This window comes from Lolium rigidum, chromosome 3 (assembly GCF_022539505.1).
Source record: "Lolium rigidum isolate FL_2022 chromosome 3, APGP_CSIRO_Lrig_0.1, whole genome shotgun sequence".
Lineage (NCBI taxonomy): Eukaryota > Viridiplantae > Streptophyta > Magnoliopsida > Poales > Poaceae > Lolium > Lolium rigidum.
Window position 1 is genome coordinate 23727236 of NC_061510.1, and position 19596 is coordinate 23746831.

The following is a 19596-nucleotide window of genomic DNA, read 5'->3' on the forward strand; positions in this document are numbered from 1 at the left end:
AGGGCAAAATACCACCCATGGTACGCTGGTTTTCTCTGTGGTCTCTCAGCAAAAAAAAAAAAGATTTTCTAGAACTTGACCATGAAATTCCAAATGAAAAAAATGTGACAGCGAAAACCTGCCAGACAGCCACTGCGATTGCCAACCCTCTCGACCGAGCTATAAATGGTGGATCTCCCCCACCAGCTCTCCTCTTCTCTCTTCTCTGCATTTTTCTCATACACCTATTTTGCGCATTAGCCCCTCCGGAAGGCGCGATTTGCTGTCCGCCCCCTCGGCCCGATCCACCGTGTCGGCCGTGTCCCTGCTTCGATCGAGCTCGCCGCCCGCCGCCCCTCCTGCCGGGCGCTCGGTTACGGCGCAGATTCCGTGTTTCTTGAGCTAGATTAACCACTGAGCCGCTTCTCGTCGTTTTGCTGTTCGCGCGTCTGTGGAGTCTAGATTGCGGCCAGGCAACAACCCTCGGCCTGTGGATTTCCCGCCGGAGGAAGCTTTGCGGAGGAGCTGCCTCCGGGAGGAGCTCTTCCAGCTGCGAGGGTTTGGTGCGAGGAGCAGACCTCGTGTTTCGCGTGTGGTTGGTTAGTTTTCGTGCAGTGGGGAGAGAGCAAAAGTTTGGGCGCTTTTTTGGGTGTCTGTCTACTGTCAAGTCTTGCAGCACAAGCCCTCAAGGGAGACACGCCTTCGGAGAGGGATTAATTGCCAATCCCCAAAGGTTTCATCTTCCTCCCTCTGCCAAGTTAACTTCCGCTCCGGCTTTCTTGCCGTTCAGTGGTAACGTATATGGATTGCTGATCAAGTTTTGTGCTGTGAACTTGCCAGGTTGCGGATTTCTCCTTCCCAGCAAGACAACTCTGCTCTGCCTTCGCCGCAAATTCTTCCAATTCCCCGGGTTTGCAACCACTGCTCCGGCTATTTAAGCTGCATTTGCATCCGAGGGATCCAGCAATCGTGTGAGGCTGGAAACCTTCAGTTCAGTTTGCACAGGGTGGTGGTGGTCTTGCAATGGGGAATCAGAATGGGACCCTTGGGAGCGATTACTACAACCGGTCCCGCAGCGAGCACGCCGCTTCTAGGTACGCCGACGCGCACCTCGAGGAGGACGACTACTCGGACTTGAAGAAGTTCGAGAAGCCCTGGCCTGCGTTCAAGCCCACCACCACCGCCGGTGTTCTGAGGCAAGGGTTGGACCCGACGTCTATCTCCGTGCTCGGGCGCAAGACAGCGGACCTGAGGGAGCATTACATCCTCGGCCGGAGGCTCGGGCAGGGCCAGTTCGGGACGACCTACCTCTGCACCGAGATAAGCACGGGGTGCGAGTACGCGTGCAAGACCATCCTCAAGCGCAGGCTCATCGCCAAGGAGGATGTCGAGGATGTGCGGCGTGAGATCCAGATAATGCACCATTTGTCGGGGCATAAGAATGTTGTTTCGATTAAGGATGTCTACGAGGACGGGCAGGCGGTGCACATTGTGATGGAGCTCTTGGCTGGTGGGGAGCTCTTTGACCGGATTCAGGGGAAGGGGCATTACACCGAGCTTGAGGCTGCAGGGCTCATAAGGATTGTTGTTAGCATTGTGGCTATGTGCCATTCACTTGGGGTCATTCACCGTGATCTCAAGCCAGAAAATTTCCTCCTTTTGGATAAAGATGATGACCTGTCAATTAAGGCTATTGACTTTGGTCTATCCGCTTTCTTCAAACCAGGTATGGTATCAAATTTTCATGCCCAAGGATTTTTTTTTTGTAAGCAACAGATAAAACAGTGTAATGTTTTATGCCTGTTTTGCTGTATAACAGTGGAGTATCAGTTAAACATTCATATACACTTGTGCTAGCACATGCTAAGGATAATTATAGGAGGCACCACTTCAGCACCCTAATGTTTTATGCCTGTTTTGCTGTATAATAGTATCAGTTAAATGCTCAATTACATTTCTGCTATGAGCCGGCGAGCTGCCACTTCAACAGCCAACCTAGTTGACAACAGCATTGTGTGAACATTGACTAATACATTGGAACATCTTATCGATTTAAAATACACAGAAATATCAGCTTATTGCCGTTGCTTATAATGCGGGTATAGCAAATTGAAAACCAAAAAAATGGTGTCTATCTACCAGTCTAATGATTTCTGAATCAATTTTTTAAATCTTATTTTGGCATCTACAAATTTCAGGTGAGGTTTTCAGTGAGCTGGTTGGGAGCCCATATTACATCGCCCCTGAGGTATTGTACAAACGTTATGGACCAGAATCTGATGTGTGGTCAGCTGGAGTGATACTCTATGTACTATTGAGCGGGGTTCCACCATTTTGGGCAGGTGACTTACCTCATCTCTGGTGTTAATTTTGAGTCTACTGTTATCATGAATTGCTGAAGTGATCATTGTTAATTCTATCAGAGACACAACAAGGAATATTTGATGCAGTTCTTAAGGGGCACATTGATTTTGTGTCAGACCCTTGGCCTAAAATATCTGACAGTGCAAAGGATCTTATAAGAAAGATGCTCTGTCATTGTCCTTCAGAGCGTTTGACAGCCCATGAAGTGTTACGTAAGTATATTCAATCTATTATCTGCCCTTCTAATTTGGTGCATGTTTGTATAATTCTCTGTTTGACATAATTTTAGTTCTTCAAATTAATTTTGGATTACACAAACATTTTATTTTATGTTTGTTATCAACTATATGTTGATTTCAGGGCATCCTTGGATCTGTGAAAATGGTGTGTCCAGTGATCATGCTTTGGATCCTAGTGTTATCTCTCGGCTCAAGCAGTTTTCTGCAATGAACAATCTGAAGAAGCTGGCTCTCAGAGTGAGTGCAAAAGTACCATATCAACTTGCATATTTTCATATTGCTGCTACAACATTTGTTGTCAATTTATCACCATGATTAAGCATCTCTGTCTTTAACCTCTTTGGATCTTTGCAACAGTGTAATAGTTCAGATTTTGCTGGCATATGAACTTTGTGTTATCGTGCACAATAGCTTGATCTTGTTTGGACTTATCCTATAATATTTACTTTGTGTCACATTCCTAATAATTGCTGAATCATCAGTTAACATTACAATTCACATGGACATGCTATTGGTCTTGAAGTGGCTTTGTTGCTGCCATTTGTAGGCGGATTCTTGCAACAAAAAGGATCACCCTTTTATTTCTGGCATTCAATTGTGTGGCTTATGCGCTAGTATGGTGAAACTCAGTTTGTTTCATACTATGTCCTACAGCTATGAATTTTGCAAACAAAATTGCATTGCTTCTGACACTTATATGCTTCCAGGTGATAGCTGAGCGTCTTTCAGAAGAGGAGATTGCTGGGTTAAGAGAAATGTTCAAGGCAGTAGACACCAAAAGTAAAGGTGTAATCACTTTTGGTGAGCTTAGAAAATGTTTAACAGGATATGGCAATGAATTGGAGGATACCGAGCTTAGTAATATAGTGGAAGCGGTAAGTAGGTTATTTCCATGATGGAATGCATTTGAATCGAATGACTGCACGCTGAATTAACCGACACATGTTATCTTCTATTTTTATGTGGTCCTGAGATATCTTCAGGGGAAAAGGCCCAAGTAGTAGTACATAAGCGGTAATCAAGTATGACATGGTTGATGCATCTGAAAAATACCTAAACTGTACATAGAAAACATGGTAGTAAAAATGTATGACATGCATTTCTTCAATTCTTATGTGGTTCTGAGATATCTTCACCGCAAAAAAGGCCTAAGTAATACATATATAACATTGCCATAATCAAGTGTGACATGTTTGATGCGCCTGAAAAACGCGTAAACTATACATTGAAAATATTAGAGTAAAAATGTGTGATATGCATTTCTTGATTTGTTGGTACTTGGTAGGGCATTATCTGCACTTTTGTCATGCTTTTTGTCTAATCTCTGAGAACCTTTTTTTAGGATGATAAAGACAATGACATAACCATCAATTATGAAGAATTTATTGCTGCAACTATGCCTCTTAACAAGATTGAACGGGAAGAGCACTTGATGGCGGCTTTTACATATTTTGACAAAGATGGTAGTGGTTATATCACAGCCGACAAGCTTCAACGAGCTTGTGGAGAATATAACATGGAGGGAACTTTTCTTGAAGAGAATATTTTAGAGGTCGACCAAAACAATGTAAGTTGATCACCCCACTCGAAACTAGCACGATATTTGTATCCTGTAACTACGATTCTGACTCCAGAAGAACCCCAGTGACCAACTTTTGAAAAGCTGACATGTTAGCCTTAGATTTGTGGCGATTTAGGGTTTACATTTTTTATAGATATTGTAGTTGGTCTCAATCACTGTTACTTGGTATCCACCAGTCATGCCTAATATCCAGTGTTTTACTCAACAAACTCAAAGAAAAAAAACCTGTCTAGTGACAAGCATGACTCTCAGTATTTTTACCGACACATAGATCTTGGGATATACAGATTTTGGTTATCTGAATAATGTTGCGAAAAAATCTATATAATGGCAACTCATTTATATATAGAAGTCAACTTGTACGAATGATATTACCTGGATAATATTAGCAAAAATCTTGTGATATTTTTCAGCATCACCTACAGCACTTCTGATTTGTTTATAAAACAAGTTGAATCTGATGGATTGGTGTTATCTTTGTTTCTCAGGATGGTCAAATTGATTATGCTGAATTTGTAGCCATGATGCAAGGCATCTGCTATACTGGACTTGGGTGTCGAGCAACGGAAACCAGTCTGAATGTAACCTTGAGAGATGCAGCTCAAGTACATTGATGTACAGATTGTGTTCTCTTCTCTTGTTCATTATCTCGTCACAACCCAAATTGGGTTGTTGACAGTTGACATGTATCGAAGTACGAGAAGAGAACGAGTCGATTCTTTTAGCGGTATCTATGGGAAATAAACTGGGCTAGTTAGTAGTATGGTCATTGTGAGAGACAGCATTGTGGGGTAGCATATATGTAGTACTGGTGGTGTATTGGTTCATGTGGCTGCGAGACTGGGCTAGCAGTTGAAAATACGAGAGGAAATGCGGCCTGTTCGTTTGTTCTTTGTGGGATCAGTTTGTGTGCAATGAAATCAATCCTGTCTCCTGTGATCCCATACTCACCAAGTTTGCTTTTCCTAACCTTTTAACTCTGAAAGTTATTACTCTAGCTGTGCAGATCATAGTCAAACGGCCTCAGAAGCCATGGTATGAAAGGACAGTAACCAGTTGATGATTTTGCAGAACCAGTTTTCTTAGTAGATCACCTTGTTGTCTGAATATTTACATATCAGTATGGCTATTCTAGATGTGTGTATTCTTTTCTATGTGAAGATCTGATGGAACCTGAAGGAAGTCCTGTGGCTGTGCTCCGTTGGTCTCCTACACCCGGGACTCGTACGCGGTGGCTATCATCTGCACACAAGCCAGCCAGCACTGTAAGTAAAAAAAGAGCTATATATTCTCTAATAGCAGCAAGCAACAATATGGTGCTGAAATGTAGACAGAACTTGCCTTGACATCTCCGTCTTTGGACAGGACACAGGTGGACGTGACCGCGTTGCCGTCGCCCAGCACCCACCCGACCTCACACACCACCTCGCCGTCATCGGCGTTCACCTTGAATGAACTCCACAGCTGCTTGGGCAGCAGCGTGAGGATACCGGTGTCCTCTCTCGCCGTTCTCCGCGGCTTGTCGTCAGGTTCCAAGGAGGCGAACTTGCCCTGTACATGTCTTCGTCAGACGTCAGGGAGAGCTTGCGCGGTAAGTACGTGCTCGTGGAGAAGGGACGTTTGATTGGCTCACCGTCTCGGTGTTGAGAGCGCCGGAGAAGCTGGCAGTGCAAGCGAAGGTGCTCTCCCACTTCCCCACAACCTCCGACACGGCGAGCCTCTCCCCGGCGGCGAAGGCGGACTCACGGAGCGCGCATCCGCCAAGCTGGTCGCCGTTGCGGTACGGGCCGTAGCACTGCTCGGAGAAGACCTTTATCCCGCGCAGCCGGGCCTCTTCCTTGCCCAGCGCCACCGTCTGCACGACCCTGACCCTGACCGCTTCGGTGTCCATGCCCGGGCGCACGACGCAGTGCTCGACCTCGAGCACGGTGGCGGGGCCCTTGGGCCAGGCGGCGACGTAGGAGCCCCAGGCGCCGTCGTAGGCGAAGGCGGAGGCGGAGGAGACGTGGCGCTGATGTGAGGTGTGCACGGTGGCGGCATCGGCCTCACAGCCGACGGTGGGGAGCAGGCGCACGAGGCGGTAGTGGAGCGCGCACGGCGTGGCCGGGTTGGCCAGCGTGGGGCACTGCGTCTGCCAGTCGAACACCTGGACACCCCACTCGCGGAACGCGTCCGGGACGACGTTGGCCGGCAGCTCCACGGGGTCTCCGGCCACGGTGAACTCGGCGCCGAAGCCGTCCCACTCGCCGGACACCCGCGCTGCGAACGCGTCCCACTTGTCTGCGTCTGCACATAAAAGTTCAGTCTCCAGGTTTAGTCGATCATGATGGCATGGCAGTTTCGGATTGGGGCGTGTGCCACTGTTAGTTAACATTATCTTGCTAAGTGCTAACGCTACCATGCATGTAGAACTGTATGATCGATTGCTAACCATGCAATTCATGATCTGACCTGACGGCGCTCCGGTGGGAGTGTCCGTGGCAAAGGGGCTCGGCGTCGCGGGCGAGATGGCTGGCAGCGGCGAGGACTTGGAGTTCCTCGACCGGAGCCGGAGCAGAGGCGACGGTACGGGCGTCGCAGCAGCGGGCAGCAGCGGGCGAAGGTGGTTGGCGTCGCCGTTGTGGATGATGGGCGCCAGGCGTTGCGTCGACAGGAGATGCATCCGGTGATTCCGCCTTTTCACTTTTCACGTTTTTTTTTTTCCTTTGGCGAATTGGTCTTTCCACGGTGACCCGGGCGTTCGTCCTCTCAGGTCTCGTTGCTCAAGGCCAATCAGCTGTTCCGGCCGAAGTAGATAGAAACTGTGTGGGCGTAGTTTGGATCACAGAGCTCGTGGCCACCGCGGCCTTGGTCACGAGCCACTCGTTCAAATGTTGGGTCGCCTGGCGGGCGAGCTTTGACGGCAACAAAACTTCGATATACGAAAACGACTGAAGATTCTTCATCCAGATCAGGAATGCATCGGTCCAGCCAGCGTAGGCTAGCGCAACACATGCACCTGTCATCGGTTCTATCCTATCCTTTGTGCAACCGTGCCATCCCTCTTCTCCATGTTTATCTGTGACCTCATGTCCCATGGCATTATGCCAATGCAAAGGTCTACTTGACAACAATCTATTTTGGACTAAACCTCCAGCTGGCTGGGTACTGTCGACGGATCTTTCCTCCGGGGGAGACTGATAACTGATAAGCATGCTACCGCAGGCATGATGACCCTACATGATTGTTGATTTCTAATAGATTGTGAGTCACCTTTTGAAGCAGAATTACGGGCATGCTTGCAAGGATTGAAACTGACACTTCAACATAGTCAGCTTCCAATTGTTACTGAATCAGATCGCGTCAAACTGATTTGAAGCAGCAAGTTCCAAGGCGCAGGATAGATCCTCATGCCTTTACTACATGATAAACAGGATTAGAAATTTGTCTACTCAAAATAGAACCGATGTGAAAAAGTTTCTATTTCCCCCGCAAACAATGTCAACAAGATGTGAAAAGCAAAAAAAAAATTACACGCCTACTCTTCAGACATGAGGTCACTCAAACATTTTCCATTACATTTAGTGCGAAACAAACTCGAAAAAAAAAACATTTTGTGCGAAATATGAGAACACACTGTTAGGAAATACCATCTAAAGTGTCAATACCATGTTCCCAGGCTCCAACGTGGTCACATATGCACATATCCTTGTATTGGATGATATTTTTAAGTTGCAGCTCTTTACGGTGATACTGAGATAAAATAACTGCATATATTACATACAACACACCAAAGTTCAATAAATATATGGCTTTTGAGGCGAGAAGGTTATCGAATGCCACCACCTTGTCTTCCTATGGTGCTGAAGTATCATCATATCCATATTTATCTACCCACATGTGGTAACATCCTTAGTAGTGCATACAACATGTGGGTACACTTGTCTGAACAAATCATAAGCATGTCATGGTTCGATGACAAATAGATCATGTCCTTCAATAAAATAGATGGTTATAAAAGAGGAAGTGAATGGTTGCTACCTACTTCATGGTATGTCTGTTTGTAAGCACCTAAAGCAAAGTTTACCACTTTTCACCATCTACCAAAATATATAATTTCTCTTGAGATAACTCTCCCAATAAATAGAAGCATTCCACATCGATTTTGTGCTGTTATCATCAGTTTAGAGGTCTGCTCTGATTATGTATCTCTTTGTGTGGCAGATATCCAGTGCTTGTGGAATCTTGATTGTTATTTATGTGGTCAGTATCCTAGTGGCACTAAAAGGTATGCTTCAGTTTTCCCTATTTTGTACCTCTGATTACCTAAAAACTTACACTTACCGTTTAAACTAATCGTGTGGAGACTAACGGGTTTAGAAATTTGTCTAATCAAAATAGAACCGATGTGAAAAGTTTCTATTTCCCCCGCAAACAATGTCAACAAGATGTGAAAAGCAAAAAAAAAATTACACGCCTACTCTTCAGACATGAGGTCACTCAAACATTTTCCATTACATTTAGTGCGAAACAAACTCGAAAAAAAAACATTTTGTGCGAAATATGAGAACACACTGTTAGGAAATATTGTGGCTATGAGTTAGGGTCAGTTGTAGGCTAATGTAGCAGTTAATAGTTAATATTTGTCCATTGCAACTTCCTAGCGTTGTCTAAATGCAACCATCCCGAAGGGACACTGGGAATGGATGCATGTAACCCGACTATGGACTCACGACTGTTGGGGTACTATAAATACCCTAGGTTCCTATCAATGAAAGTATCCATTTGCCATTCTATCTTTGTCTCTCTTCACGTCATCAGCACTTGCTCTGCCAAAAGGGAGTAGGCCACCAGAGAGATCAGAGAAAATAAATTTTACAGGAAAAAACTGATGAAAGAAGAATTATGTTTAGTGAATAGTGCTACTACTAACATAATTTTAAGGGAAACAAAATACTTCCAAACTCTTACTAAGAGAAAGGAAGATGTTATGACCATAACCAGGAGTAACAAAGCAATAATTGGTTCAGGAAGAGTCACATTCACACTCCCTGTGGGTACTACTATTGTAACTAGATGATACCCCGCGCGTTGCTGCGGAGCATTTGTTTTACAATATTGTTATTTATCTGCAAAGGATCTCTCTTAGAAAAATTATCCAAATAAAAACAAACTATTTACAATTATGATTACTCGTAGTTTGACAAAACATTCTTGTATAGAAAACAGACATCCATGCACGGCACAGATAAGGTAAATACCACCTACAAAATGAAATCAACATATTACTGTAGAAAAAAGAAGGGGTACTTACAGAATATAAAATGGAATATGTTGATCATTAAAGATTGATGCATGGTTACCCAACTTATTAGTATTTCAATCAAAAATTTCCACCTTATGCAGATTAAATAACAAATGTAGAGAAACAGTTAAATTGAGATGAAACAACCGACGTGGTGGGTATTTCATAATCACATAATAATAGAAGATGCATATTTTATTTATTTGCCACCATCAACCATTGAATTCAAATGTAAATCTATGATTGCCAAATATTTCATGCACTGCTTGTGCAATAAAAATACTAAGAGATTGGGAAATTGAAGGAAAGCCCCGATTCCATGACCAGTAGCTATTTGAAGGCTCCAGTCAACCTCGTGGTAGAAACACTCAAAAAACCTCGTGGTAGAATATGTCCTAGCTAGAAATGGGAGTCATGTATGAATCTGAGAAGGATGTGCAGATAATTAATATTGGTATAGTGTAAGACTTGGTGCAGTCCAGTTTAGCCCAGCAGACTGAATTCCGCTAACCATGAGAGATAACTTGAGAGGAATTCCTGACTGATCATCGCATCTGCAAGAACACCACCTTAAGGTGTTGATAAAAACAAAAAGTTCAGGTGGCGTTTCCAAGCTGAAGTGAAGGCGAGCATGGATGGATACAGAGACCTTGGAGATGTTTTTAGAAAATCGAGCAGTAAAACCTGTGCAAAATAGATCCAATCTTGCAAATAAAATATAGGAAACCGCGTTACCTCCAATGCATGATACATCGTCTTCATGGCCTGCTTCTGTACCATGGTTGAGAAATTATCTGGAGAAAATATGATTCATAAAAAGCATCTCACGGCCGAGAGAAAAGACCACCACGACTCTTCTCATTCAAATCAAACCCCCATGTAGATGTTCGAGAAGCCCGTCAAGACCGCGAAGCTGCTCTTCCAAATCACCTTGACGCGGATCAGGAGAAAATATGATTCATCACAGCAGGGAGGAAAGGAGATTTTCATTTGGACCACCATGTCTCTTCTCATTAGAAGCAGACCACCATGTGCCCGTCAAGGCTGGCACACTGCTTTTCCAAATCACCATGCCGACGCTTGACGGGGCGCATGGTTCCTGATTTAGTAATAGGTAGATGGAGAGGGCAGTGCGGGGTATGGCTTGCAGCCGAGTATAAGATGATGGCCCGGGCTCATCTGGCAAATGAAGAGGCGGGCTCCCGAGAATTTGTAGGCGAGATGGGTTCATCAAGAGCGGAATTAATGTCAAAAGAATAAAGTGGAGGAGGGATTGGCGGCGGAAGAAATTTTCCGAGCAGTTTCTACTGCCTTCAAGACGGATTTATTGTGTTTAATGGTAGGAGATTGGTCAGAGCCGTTGGAACTTGCGAGCGGGGGGCGAACAAAGAAGCCGAACGGAGGCGGATCGTGCGAGCAGTGGCGATGGGAAGACGAACCGAGGCGGAGCCGGTGGGGGAGATCGATGGGGAGAGGTACGCGAGGAAGAGGAAGAGAGTCGGACGGATCATGGGCCGGTGTCGGCCCATCTGGTGAGGAAGAGCAGCAGAGATCGGCCCATCTAGCGAGGAAGGGCGGCAGAGATCGATGGGGAGAGGTCTGCGCGCGTCGTTCTGCCTCCGTTCGGGCGTGGCATCTGGAGAGGATTGCCCACCGGACGTGTCGTCGCATGTTGCCTTGCTTCTCTGAGGTATCCGGCTGTAACAAATTGTGTGGAAAGGGGTGGGTAGGTATATGAGGTGACGTGGCTTCATGGGAGGTCAGGAAAATGGGATCACCTATTTAGAAATAGAAGATTCAGAATGCACTCTTGTATCCTGAATCAACACGTACCCTTATAAGTTTCAAAGATATCCGATCAAATGATTGTCATCTTAAAACTGTTAAGATGGATAAGAAAAAATATTTGCTTTTAACAAAAAGCGAGAAATAAACTCTTGAAAAATTCTCTTCATTTTCTTCCGGATGATACTTTACACATTAAATCCGTACCTTATGTTACGTACAAAATAATTTTTCAAAATCTTTGGATATTTGGATACAAACATGCAAGCAACCCTTGAGTCATCTATCTACTCCATGCCAGGATCAATAGACACTACCTATTGCTATTAACAATAGCCAACATAATTATTAAAGTTGTGAGACCATACCAACGCAGTAAGATTAATGGTTCCACGGTCTCCTCGAGTTGTGTTCACTTCTTTTTGATATCTCCACTGTTAGTAGGAGGCCGCAAAGGTTCTATACAACAACTGTTCATCTATGTAGATCTTTGGATCATATTGTACGGGCCCTTAATGAAACAACAAGCATCAAGCAAACAATAGATAATCAATCTAATAAGTAATAATAAAAATAGCTTTCACAAATTGATAAAAATAATAATAGACACATCACATCTCACCAATCCTCTACATCTCGTAGGCCAACAAGGGGATTTACTAGCACATGAGATGAGAATTGAACAAAGACATAACAATGTTATAAATGGAGTTCATCTCGATATTACCCTAGCAAGCCACAAATAAGATCAAACCAAATCCAATCTCAAGTGTCTCGAATATGAATAGATCTTAGAACCCTAGTTCTTATGCAGATGAATCTCTCTCTTTGTGGTGATTGTGATTGTGGAATGAAGGATCACGAGGAGGATCGCGATGAAGAACAAGGGATGAGTTCTTCTTCGGATCTCTTCTTCTCTATTCGGGGATGAACTGTGGAGGTTGTGAATGTTTTTCGCCTCACGTCCCTTTCCTTCATGAAAATAGTTTCTTTTGAAGAGGAGAAGGTGGCGTGATATGGTACGGTCACATGGTGCGGTCACGATGACCGTACCAGTGGTTGTTAAGATGTCTGTTGTAGGATGTGAATCTTCTCAATTATGGACTTGCTTGATTTCCTCCAAATCTTCATTCATAATTTGATTTCCTTCCTAAATCGACCATTTCCTGAAAGTATCATAGAAGCACAAGGAAATGCAAGGTTGGTTGTACTTTCGCACTTTGCCGGTTAGCTAGAAAGCGAAAACCAATGAATTCAAATAAAATCCATATGAAAACACCTCGAAAAACACGTCATTTTTAGGAGCTATCATCACCCAACGTTAAGAAGATTGGAGGGATCAAGAGAAAAATTCAAGTAGTCAGAAATCAAGATAAAAGGTAATCCAAGATAGGAAACGTTTCTTTTACGGAGAGGCTGATATCGGGACCCATCAGCCAAAACCCTAAACGGCTTTATCAAGAACATCAACGAGGTCCAAACAAAGGGCACAATCGGAAAAAGCTACGCTAGAAATGCTGCCATCGCGGCCGTCTAGTCCTCTCAACACCTAATGGGTGCCGATTTGGTTGACTTGGCATGCCCACCCAAAAAATCGGAATCTGCCACACATCGGGTGACGATCTTCGATGCTTTTTCCAGAATCCGCCGCGCTAGAGAGCCTCCAAAGCGAGAAAAAAGTTTTGCAGTCTACCACGGAAACAAAAATCGTCTGGGATGTGTAGTCCGCAACCACGGCCGTCGCCTATGTTCGTCGCACAAGGCAACTATTTTTTTTAGTGGAACTTGCTAAGTGACATACTATCTCAGTTATTCATGTGTGGTATGTTCCTATGAGGCCCACTTTGCTTATTCAGATGTCTTATGTTATATGCTGATGATTAAATCATGGACGACACTTGATCAAGGGATGGAGTTACTAAACCATGTGCGTTGTACAACCAAAAATAGTGTGAAGTTTACAAAGTTCGCTAATTCCATATCTGAGATCTATGTGTCCAATGTAACTATGAGTCACTAAATATGTTCATTGCATTTCTATGTTCTTGCAATGACCAATAATTCAGTAGCACAACTGAAAGCGCATGGAGCCCCATGTGTGATTTTTGGTGATTGATGATAATCCCTATAAACTAACGTTTTCATTGAGTTTCTCTTATAGGGTTTTTCCTGGAGGCGGTAGTAGCACTCGCGATACTGCTTTATGTGTCAAACGAGTCTGTGTGTTCCAGGTGGTACTCAAACCGGTACCCAACACGAAACTACCGCTTGAATCACTCGTTTGTGTGATCGCGGTACCGGTTGTTGTACTGATCAAGAGTACGGTCATTTGGAAACGTGGCGGTAGAACCGGTGTCGGTACTACTCGCGGTACTGCCCGGCACACAGACTTTGCAGAACACCAAGTGGTATCATGACCAGTACTTGTATTGGTAGTACCTCCCAGCGGGTCCCATGTGTCATCTTTGACCGGAAAGGCAACACGGAAGCGGTAGTACCGCTCCTAGGAGCAGTAGTGCAGGTTAGGCGCGGATCTATAGCATAATCGTTGGATTTGAGGGTCCCTATAAAAGGGGGTCTTCTTCTCCAACCCGATCTAAGCTCTATCTCCTCTATTTGTCTCTCTCCTTCATTCTCGCCCTTGAAGAGCTACCTCTACTTCTTGATTCCTCCAATATTTGTTGAATTGTTTTGAGGGAAAGGAGAGAGGACATCTAGATCTACTACTCCACCAACCAAAATCTTCTATTAGTGAGGAGAACTCTCTAGATCAAGATCTTGGAGTCTTTATGGATTTTCTCCCTTGTTCTTCCTCCCTTATTCCCCATAAGTTTTTGTAACTTTGTTAGAATTTGGGAGTGAAGGATTTGACCACTTTTGTTCTTGCCATTGCATTAATTGCACTGGTTTGAGTTCTCTAAGGAGATTCGGTCTCCAGAGAGTTCGTGGGTGATTTTTCTTGGGTGCTTGTACCCGGAGCTTGCACTCTTGGGTTCTTGGAACCCTAGATGGCGTTTTGGCCCTTCCGGCGTTGTGACATTTGTGGCGATGTATCCTTCAAGGCGGTGTGGCCTTCGTTGTGATGTGGACTTTTGTGGCGGTGTGGTCTTATTACTTGGGAGCCTCTAATTATTGTGGAGTTTGCCTCGAGCTTGTGACCTTCGTTGATTTTACTTGGGAGCCTCCAATTAAGTTGTGGAGCTTGCCTCAAGCTTGTATGGGTTCAGTGACCACCCTCAAGGGTCCCTTCATGGATCGAGGATTTCCCCTTTTGGGAAAGGTTCAAGGAGAATACGATGCGCCATTGTGGAATTTGGAGTGTCTTGTGCCTCCACAACGCTCTAATGGAGAGTAACACCCGCAAGGGTGTGAACTTCGGGATACATCGTCATGTTCGCGTTCCTTGGTTACTCATCAACCCGAGCTCATTTACTTATGAAATTTATGCACTTTACTTTATGATATCCTTCGTGCTTGATGTTCTATATCTTGCTATCACCTTATTGCTTATCTTCCTTAGCATAGGTTGTTGTTGCACATAGGCAAATCCTTGTTTATAGGCTTTATGCTTGATAAGTCAAATGTTAGTTTTATTCCGCATTTTCGCTAGTCCCCAATGTAGATATTTTCCACCTATTCATCCCCTCTAGGCCGCATCCTTGGTCTTTCAACAATGTACTTGTAGTAAATGACTTATAAGAGGAAAATAGTGGTGGCGCACTACGAAAATACCACGCCACCGGTAGTTGGCCAATATTCCTACGGCATACTAAATTCGGGAGTGCCGCTAATATTCAACTATCTGCGGTGTGGCGAATAATTTATATACCACCTCTTTGGTGGCCCTAGTGGACCATCCCGCACAATTTTTTTTTGGCGGCGTCATAGTGTGGGATACGCTGCTGGTGCCACACTAATCAATGGCTAGGCCGTATGGGCCATGCCACCTGTTCCGCCCGGCCCATCCTAACATAGTCACTTAAACACTACACAACACACACCCCTCCACTTCCAGACGCGCGCATCACGCATCCGCCTCTCCATCGCTGGAGCCGCCAATTCCCGTGCCACCGCCCCTCCCTGGCTTCTTATGCGCAGATCCGGTCTAGCCCCGCCGCATGCGGCTCTCGCCACGCTGTTTTCCCGTCGATTTCGACCGGTTCAGCCGAACCCCTAGCCCATGCTGCTGTCAGGATGCCTCCGTGCTGCCCCACCAGCATCCTCTCCATGTTTTTCTGTGATCTCCAGTCCCCATGCAATTATGCCAACACCAAAATCTACTTGACAACAATCTATTACAGGTTTTCTTAAACGAGGGCAAAAGTATTTCCCAATCTTTTAATTAAGAGTCAAGTTAACAAGATGTGAAAAGAAAAAATATTACTCCATCTGTTTTTAAATACAAGGCCACTACCAAAAATATATTTTTCATGTATACAAGGGGACATCAACAATAATCGTAAAAATTGATGAGATTTCAACTTCGTAGGTTGGTGATCATTACTAATATGAATATTGGATGCAGTCATGAAGGAGAAGAATCCACATGCAACATATTTAATGAACCCGAAACACAAGAACATTTTCACATAATTAATCATACTATTTATTATTTGGCTTTATTTTTTTTAGCACCCGAAATGCAAGTTTAAGGCCTTTTATACCAGAACTGAGGGATTACAAGCCTACCACGAACTGGTTCACTCATGATTTTACACAAGCGCTAAGCGCCAGCCAAGATTTTAGTTAAGTAGTACTGTCCAGCCTACTCCTTAATTAAAATCATGGTACGAACTGGTTCACCAATGAGTATACAGATCTTTTAATTAAGCAGTACTGTCTAGACATGATTTCACTCAAACGCTCAGCGCCAGCGAAGACCCAAAGAGTTGCCTCCTTGCCTCCTTTTTCGATTTTATCAAGAATTTCACATGGCGAAAATGTGCTTGCTGCACAAGACTTGCCAAATTGTTTCAAACTGGTTTGCAATGATCAGAAATGTTTGCCACACAGAAACTGAACAATAAATGCTCCATATACTTTCATACTCAAAAAATTAAATGGATCGACAAAATATGAAAATGTACACATAGAAAGTCTACAAATTTGCACACTACCACTCGATACAACCTGGATACGTCAGGAACTTAGTGTGATGTAAATTATATAGCACAAATCTATGACATTTATTCGATCGATACGTTAGGATCTGAAAATGAGTTGTTGTCGTCATCAAGGAAAGGATAGTCTGTGTATCCAATGACCGGATCTTGTGTGTAGAATGTGGAGCGGTCATACTCGTTTAATGGCGCGCCTAGCTCAAACCTCCTCGGCAAGTCAGGGTTGGCCAAGAAAATCCTCCCGTAGGCCACAAGATCAACGTAGCCATCAGATACCACCTTGTTGCCCTCCTCTCTATCATACCCACCGGCGGCAATGAAGGTGCCATTGAACGCTTTCTTGAAGGGCAAGAGCCCATGGGGAATCTGCCTGCGTCCGTCGACGATGGCCATGCGGGGTTCTACCATGTGGCAGTAAAGAAACCCTTGGTGCTTATTGAGCTGCTCCACCAAGTAGGCTGCGAGCCCTTCTGGGTTGGAGTCGACGCAATCCATGTAGTCCACAAATGGCGACAATCTGATTCCCAAACGGTGTGCCCCAACTTCATGGACAAGAGAATCAACCAACTCCACTACGAAGCGGCACCGGTTCTCGAGGCTGCCACCATACATGTCAGTACGGTCATTGGCACTGTCCTTCATGAATTGCTCGAGGAGAAACCCATGTGCGCCATGGATCTCCACACCGTCGAACCCTGCCTCAATGGCGTTTCGGGCGGCACGCCTGAAGTCTTCAATGACATGAGGTATCTCATCTATCCTCAGGCCCCGAGGTTTGGGATACACTATGCCAGCCTCATCGTCGGGTGTTACAGGCTTGTCCGTGCTGGAGATAGGCGCATGTTCACCCGTCTTGATTTCTGTTTTGTTTACACAATTAGTAAATTCTAGGAAGATGAATCCATATCATTGGTACAAGTTATGCAGGAGCAAACACTCTCATCTTATAGATGGACGGGACATACCAGTTGTGTAGACCCTCCCAACATGCGCAATCTGGCAGAAGAATAACGCTCCCTTGCGGTGAACAGCATCCACGATAGGCTTCCATGCCTCCACCTGTTCTTGCGTCCAGATGCCAGGGATCTCTGGGTAGCCCATAGAATCAGGAGAGATCACGGTGCCCTCTGAGATGAGGAGCCCGCCCCTGGTGGCACGCTGCGAGTAGTACACCGCCGCTTGCGGCTGCGGCACGCCGCCGTAGGAGCGGCACCGCGTCATCGGCGCGAGTACCACCCGATGGGAGAGATCAAACTGCCCCATCTTGTACGGTGTGAGCAGCGGGATTGCCGCCTCTTTGCCTGCCTGGTGAGCCATCTCGTGTGGAGTCTTGATTATTGATTCAGGTTCCTTCGCTTCAGTGCCCAGGTGCTTGGCTGTTTGGCTGATATGCTCTGTTTCTGGTGCTTCGTATGAGTATTGATCTGTGCTGTTCTGGTTCAGGTTGTATCATGTATTTATATTTATATATGTTCCGAAGTGGAGAAGGAATGGTCTCTGATCTTTCCAGAGTGGACCGCTTCTGTATTTCCCATTGACACTCGCGTGCCGAAATGGACCAGGAGGACACATCTCGTCTCGTCAGTCGTCACTCGTCACCCTCTTTGTCATCCCCGTTTTATCGCAGACTACTTCTCTCTTTCCGTTCCCTCTCGTCATCCTCTTTGTCATCCCCGTCCAACAGACAGCAGAACCATGGAACCTTTCTCGCGAGTATGCGACGATAGCAGCCACAGAGCACAATAGGACCCCCCCCCCCCCTTCGCTGTCACCCAGGAAAGTGGACTGCTGCTTCGTTTTCGCACAAAGCAAATGTACCTTTCATGAACTAAAGTACCAGCAGTTTCTAAGAAAAAGTATAGCACGTCGTCGTCAATAGAATGGTCAGCACAGAGCTGTAATTCTCCATGTCCCAAAGCCCATTTCTTATGAATTTGACGAGTACTGAATCAATGAGAGATCAAACTGCCCCATCTTGTACGGTGTGAGCAGCGGGATCGTCGCTTCTTTGCCTGCCTGGTGAGCCATCTCGTGTGGAGTCTTGATTGATTCTGATTCCTTGCGCCTGAATGACTTGATGTTTGGCAGCTTGGCCGATATGATGTCTTTCAAACTCTATCGTACGCTGCTGTGTTTGTTCTTAAAGTAGTGTTCTGCTCTATTCTGGTTCAGGTTGTATCATGTATTTATAGGTGCCGAAATAGAGCAAGAATGGTCTTTGACCTTTCCAGTGGACCAGTTCTCTCCCTTTCCCACTGACTCTCGTGCGCCGAAAATGGACCAGGAGGACCCATCGTTGATCTTTCTATAGTCGACCGGTTCTATCTTTTCCCGTTTCCCCTCGTCATCCTCTTCGTCATCTCATTGAGGAGAACCAACAGGAACCATGCGACGGTAGCAGCCACAAAATGTACCTACCATTCGCTGTCACCATGGCAAGTGGACTGGTGCTTTGCTTGAATATATACAAGGCAAATGTACATTTCATGAATCAATCAAAGCACGGAGCTGGTATCCTCCTTTTCCCAACTTTCTTTGGCTGTATCCCGAATTAGATGCCATAGATTTATCTAAATGCCTGAATCTGCGATAAGTAAGTGGGGACAGATGGAGTATTTAATTTGACGAGTAGTGCGAGAACAATCATGTGTCAACCATTTTTGCTTCTTTACATAGAAGTATCTTGTTTTACGTTAATCGTCTAAAGAGGATAAATGGACGAAGAATAAATGGATGCTGAAGGAAACACCCACACCCATGCGTGGGTGTATAAAAGCATTTCCGTAAATGGACCACGTAGTAGTTTATATCCCATCTTGTTATTACAACACGACGCACATAGTACTCGCAACTCGACATATATGTGATCCCTAGTGTTTTTTTTGCGGGTATGTGATCCCTAGTTGACTAGGATTCAGGTAACATCTATGCCCAAATATTTATGTTCCCTATAAGAAAGTACATGGATTCAAAGGGTACTTATGTAATCTTGACACTTTGCACTAGACTTTGTTTCTTATGACCAACCTTTTTGGGTACTAAATATTTTTTTTTACAATCACGAAAGTTGCACAAACCTAAAGTATATTGTTGACTGCTATGGAAAGGGTCTACTTGGTTCGAAGGATTTCGAAAACGCAGAAGTAACTAATTAAAGTGTAAAAAATATAACACCATTACATGTTAAATCCTATATGAACTCAAATCTCTTCACTATTTGACACTAACAGGCCCGATGTACCG

At 44.8% G+C, this 19596-nt stretch overlaps 3 protein-coding genes across 4 annotated transcripts; 1 reads left to right on the forward strand and 2 right to left on the reverse strand.

Moving 5' to 3' along the window:
- The first annotated feature begins 397 nt into the window (after positions 1–397).
- LOC124701289 (calcium-dependent protein kinase 7-like) lies at positions 398–5084 on the forward strand. Its single transcript, XM_047233338.1, has 8 exons — positions 398–712; positions 820–1705; positions 2178–2321; positions 2403–2555; positions 2704–2819; positions 3290–3457; positions 3925–4149; positions 4653–5084. The coding sequence occupies exons 2-8, from the start codon at positions 1003–1005 to the stop codon at positions 4776–4778; spliced, it is 1635 nt and encodes a 544-aa protein (XP_047089294.1). The 5' UTR covers positions 398–712; positions 820–1002; the 3' UTR covers positions 4779–5084.
- A 140-nt stretch (positions 5085–5224) lies between these two features.
- On the reverse strand, positions 5225–7058 carry LOC124701288. Of its 2 annotated transcripts, XM_047233336.1 has the most exons (4): positions 6616–7051; positions 5798–6450; positions 5506–5715; positions 5225–5406 (listed from the first exon to the last, which is right to left on the reverse strand). In XM_047233336.1, exons 1-4 carry the CDS (start codon positions 6824–6826, stop codon positions 5374–5376), a joined length of 1107 nt encoding a protein of 368 aa, XP_047089292.1. In that variant the 5' UTR covers positions 6827–7051; the 3' UTR covers positions 5225–5373. The 2 variants fall into 2 exon arrangements, with proteins under 2 accessions (XP_047089292.1, XP_047089293.1); XM_047233337.1 differs by lacking the exon at positions 5225–5406 and having other exon boundaries at positions 5654–5725; positions 6616–7058.
- Positions 7059–16257: 9199 nt separating this feature from the next.
- On the reverse strand, positions 16258–17772 carry LOC124695124 (12-oxophytodienoate reductase 1-like). The gene is made up of 2 exons (XM_047228012.1): positions 17319–17772; positions 16258–17213 (listed from the first exon to the last, which is right to left on the reverse strand). Exons 1-2 carry the CDS (start codon positions 17668–17670, stop codon positions 16420–16422), a joined length of 1146 nt encoding a protein of 381 aa, XP_047083968.1. The 5' UTR covers positions 17671–17772; the 3' UTR covers positions 16258–16419.
- Between the last annotated feature and the right edge of the window lie 1824 nt (positions 17773–19596).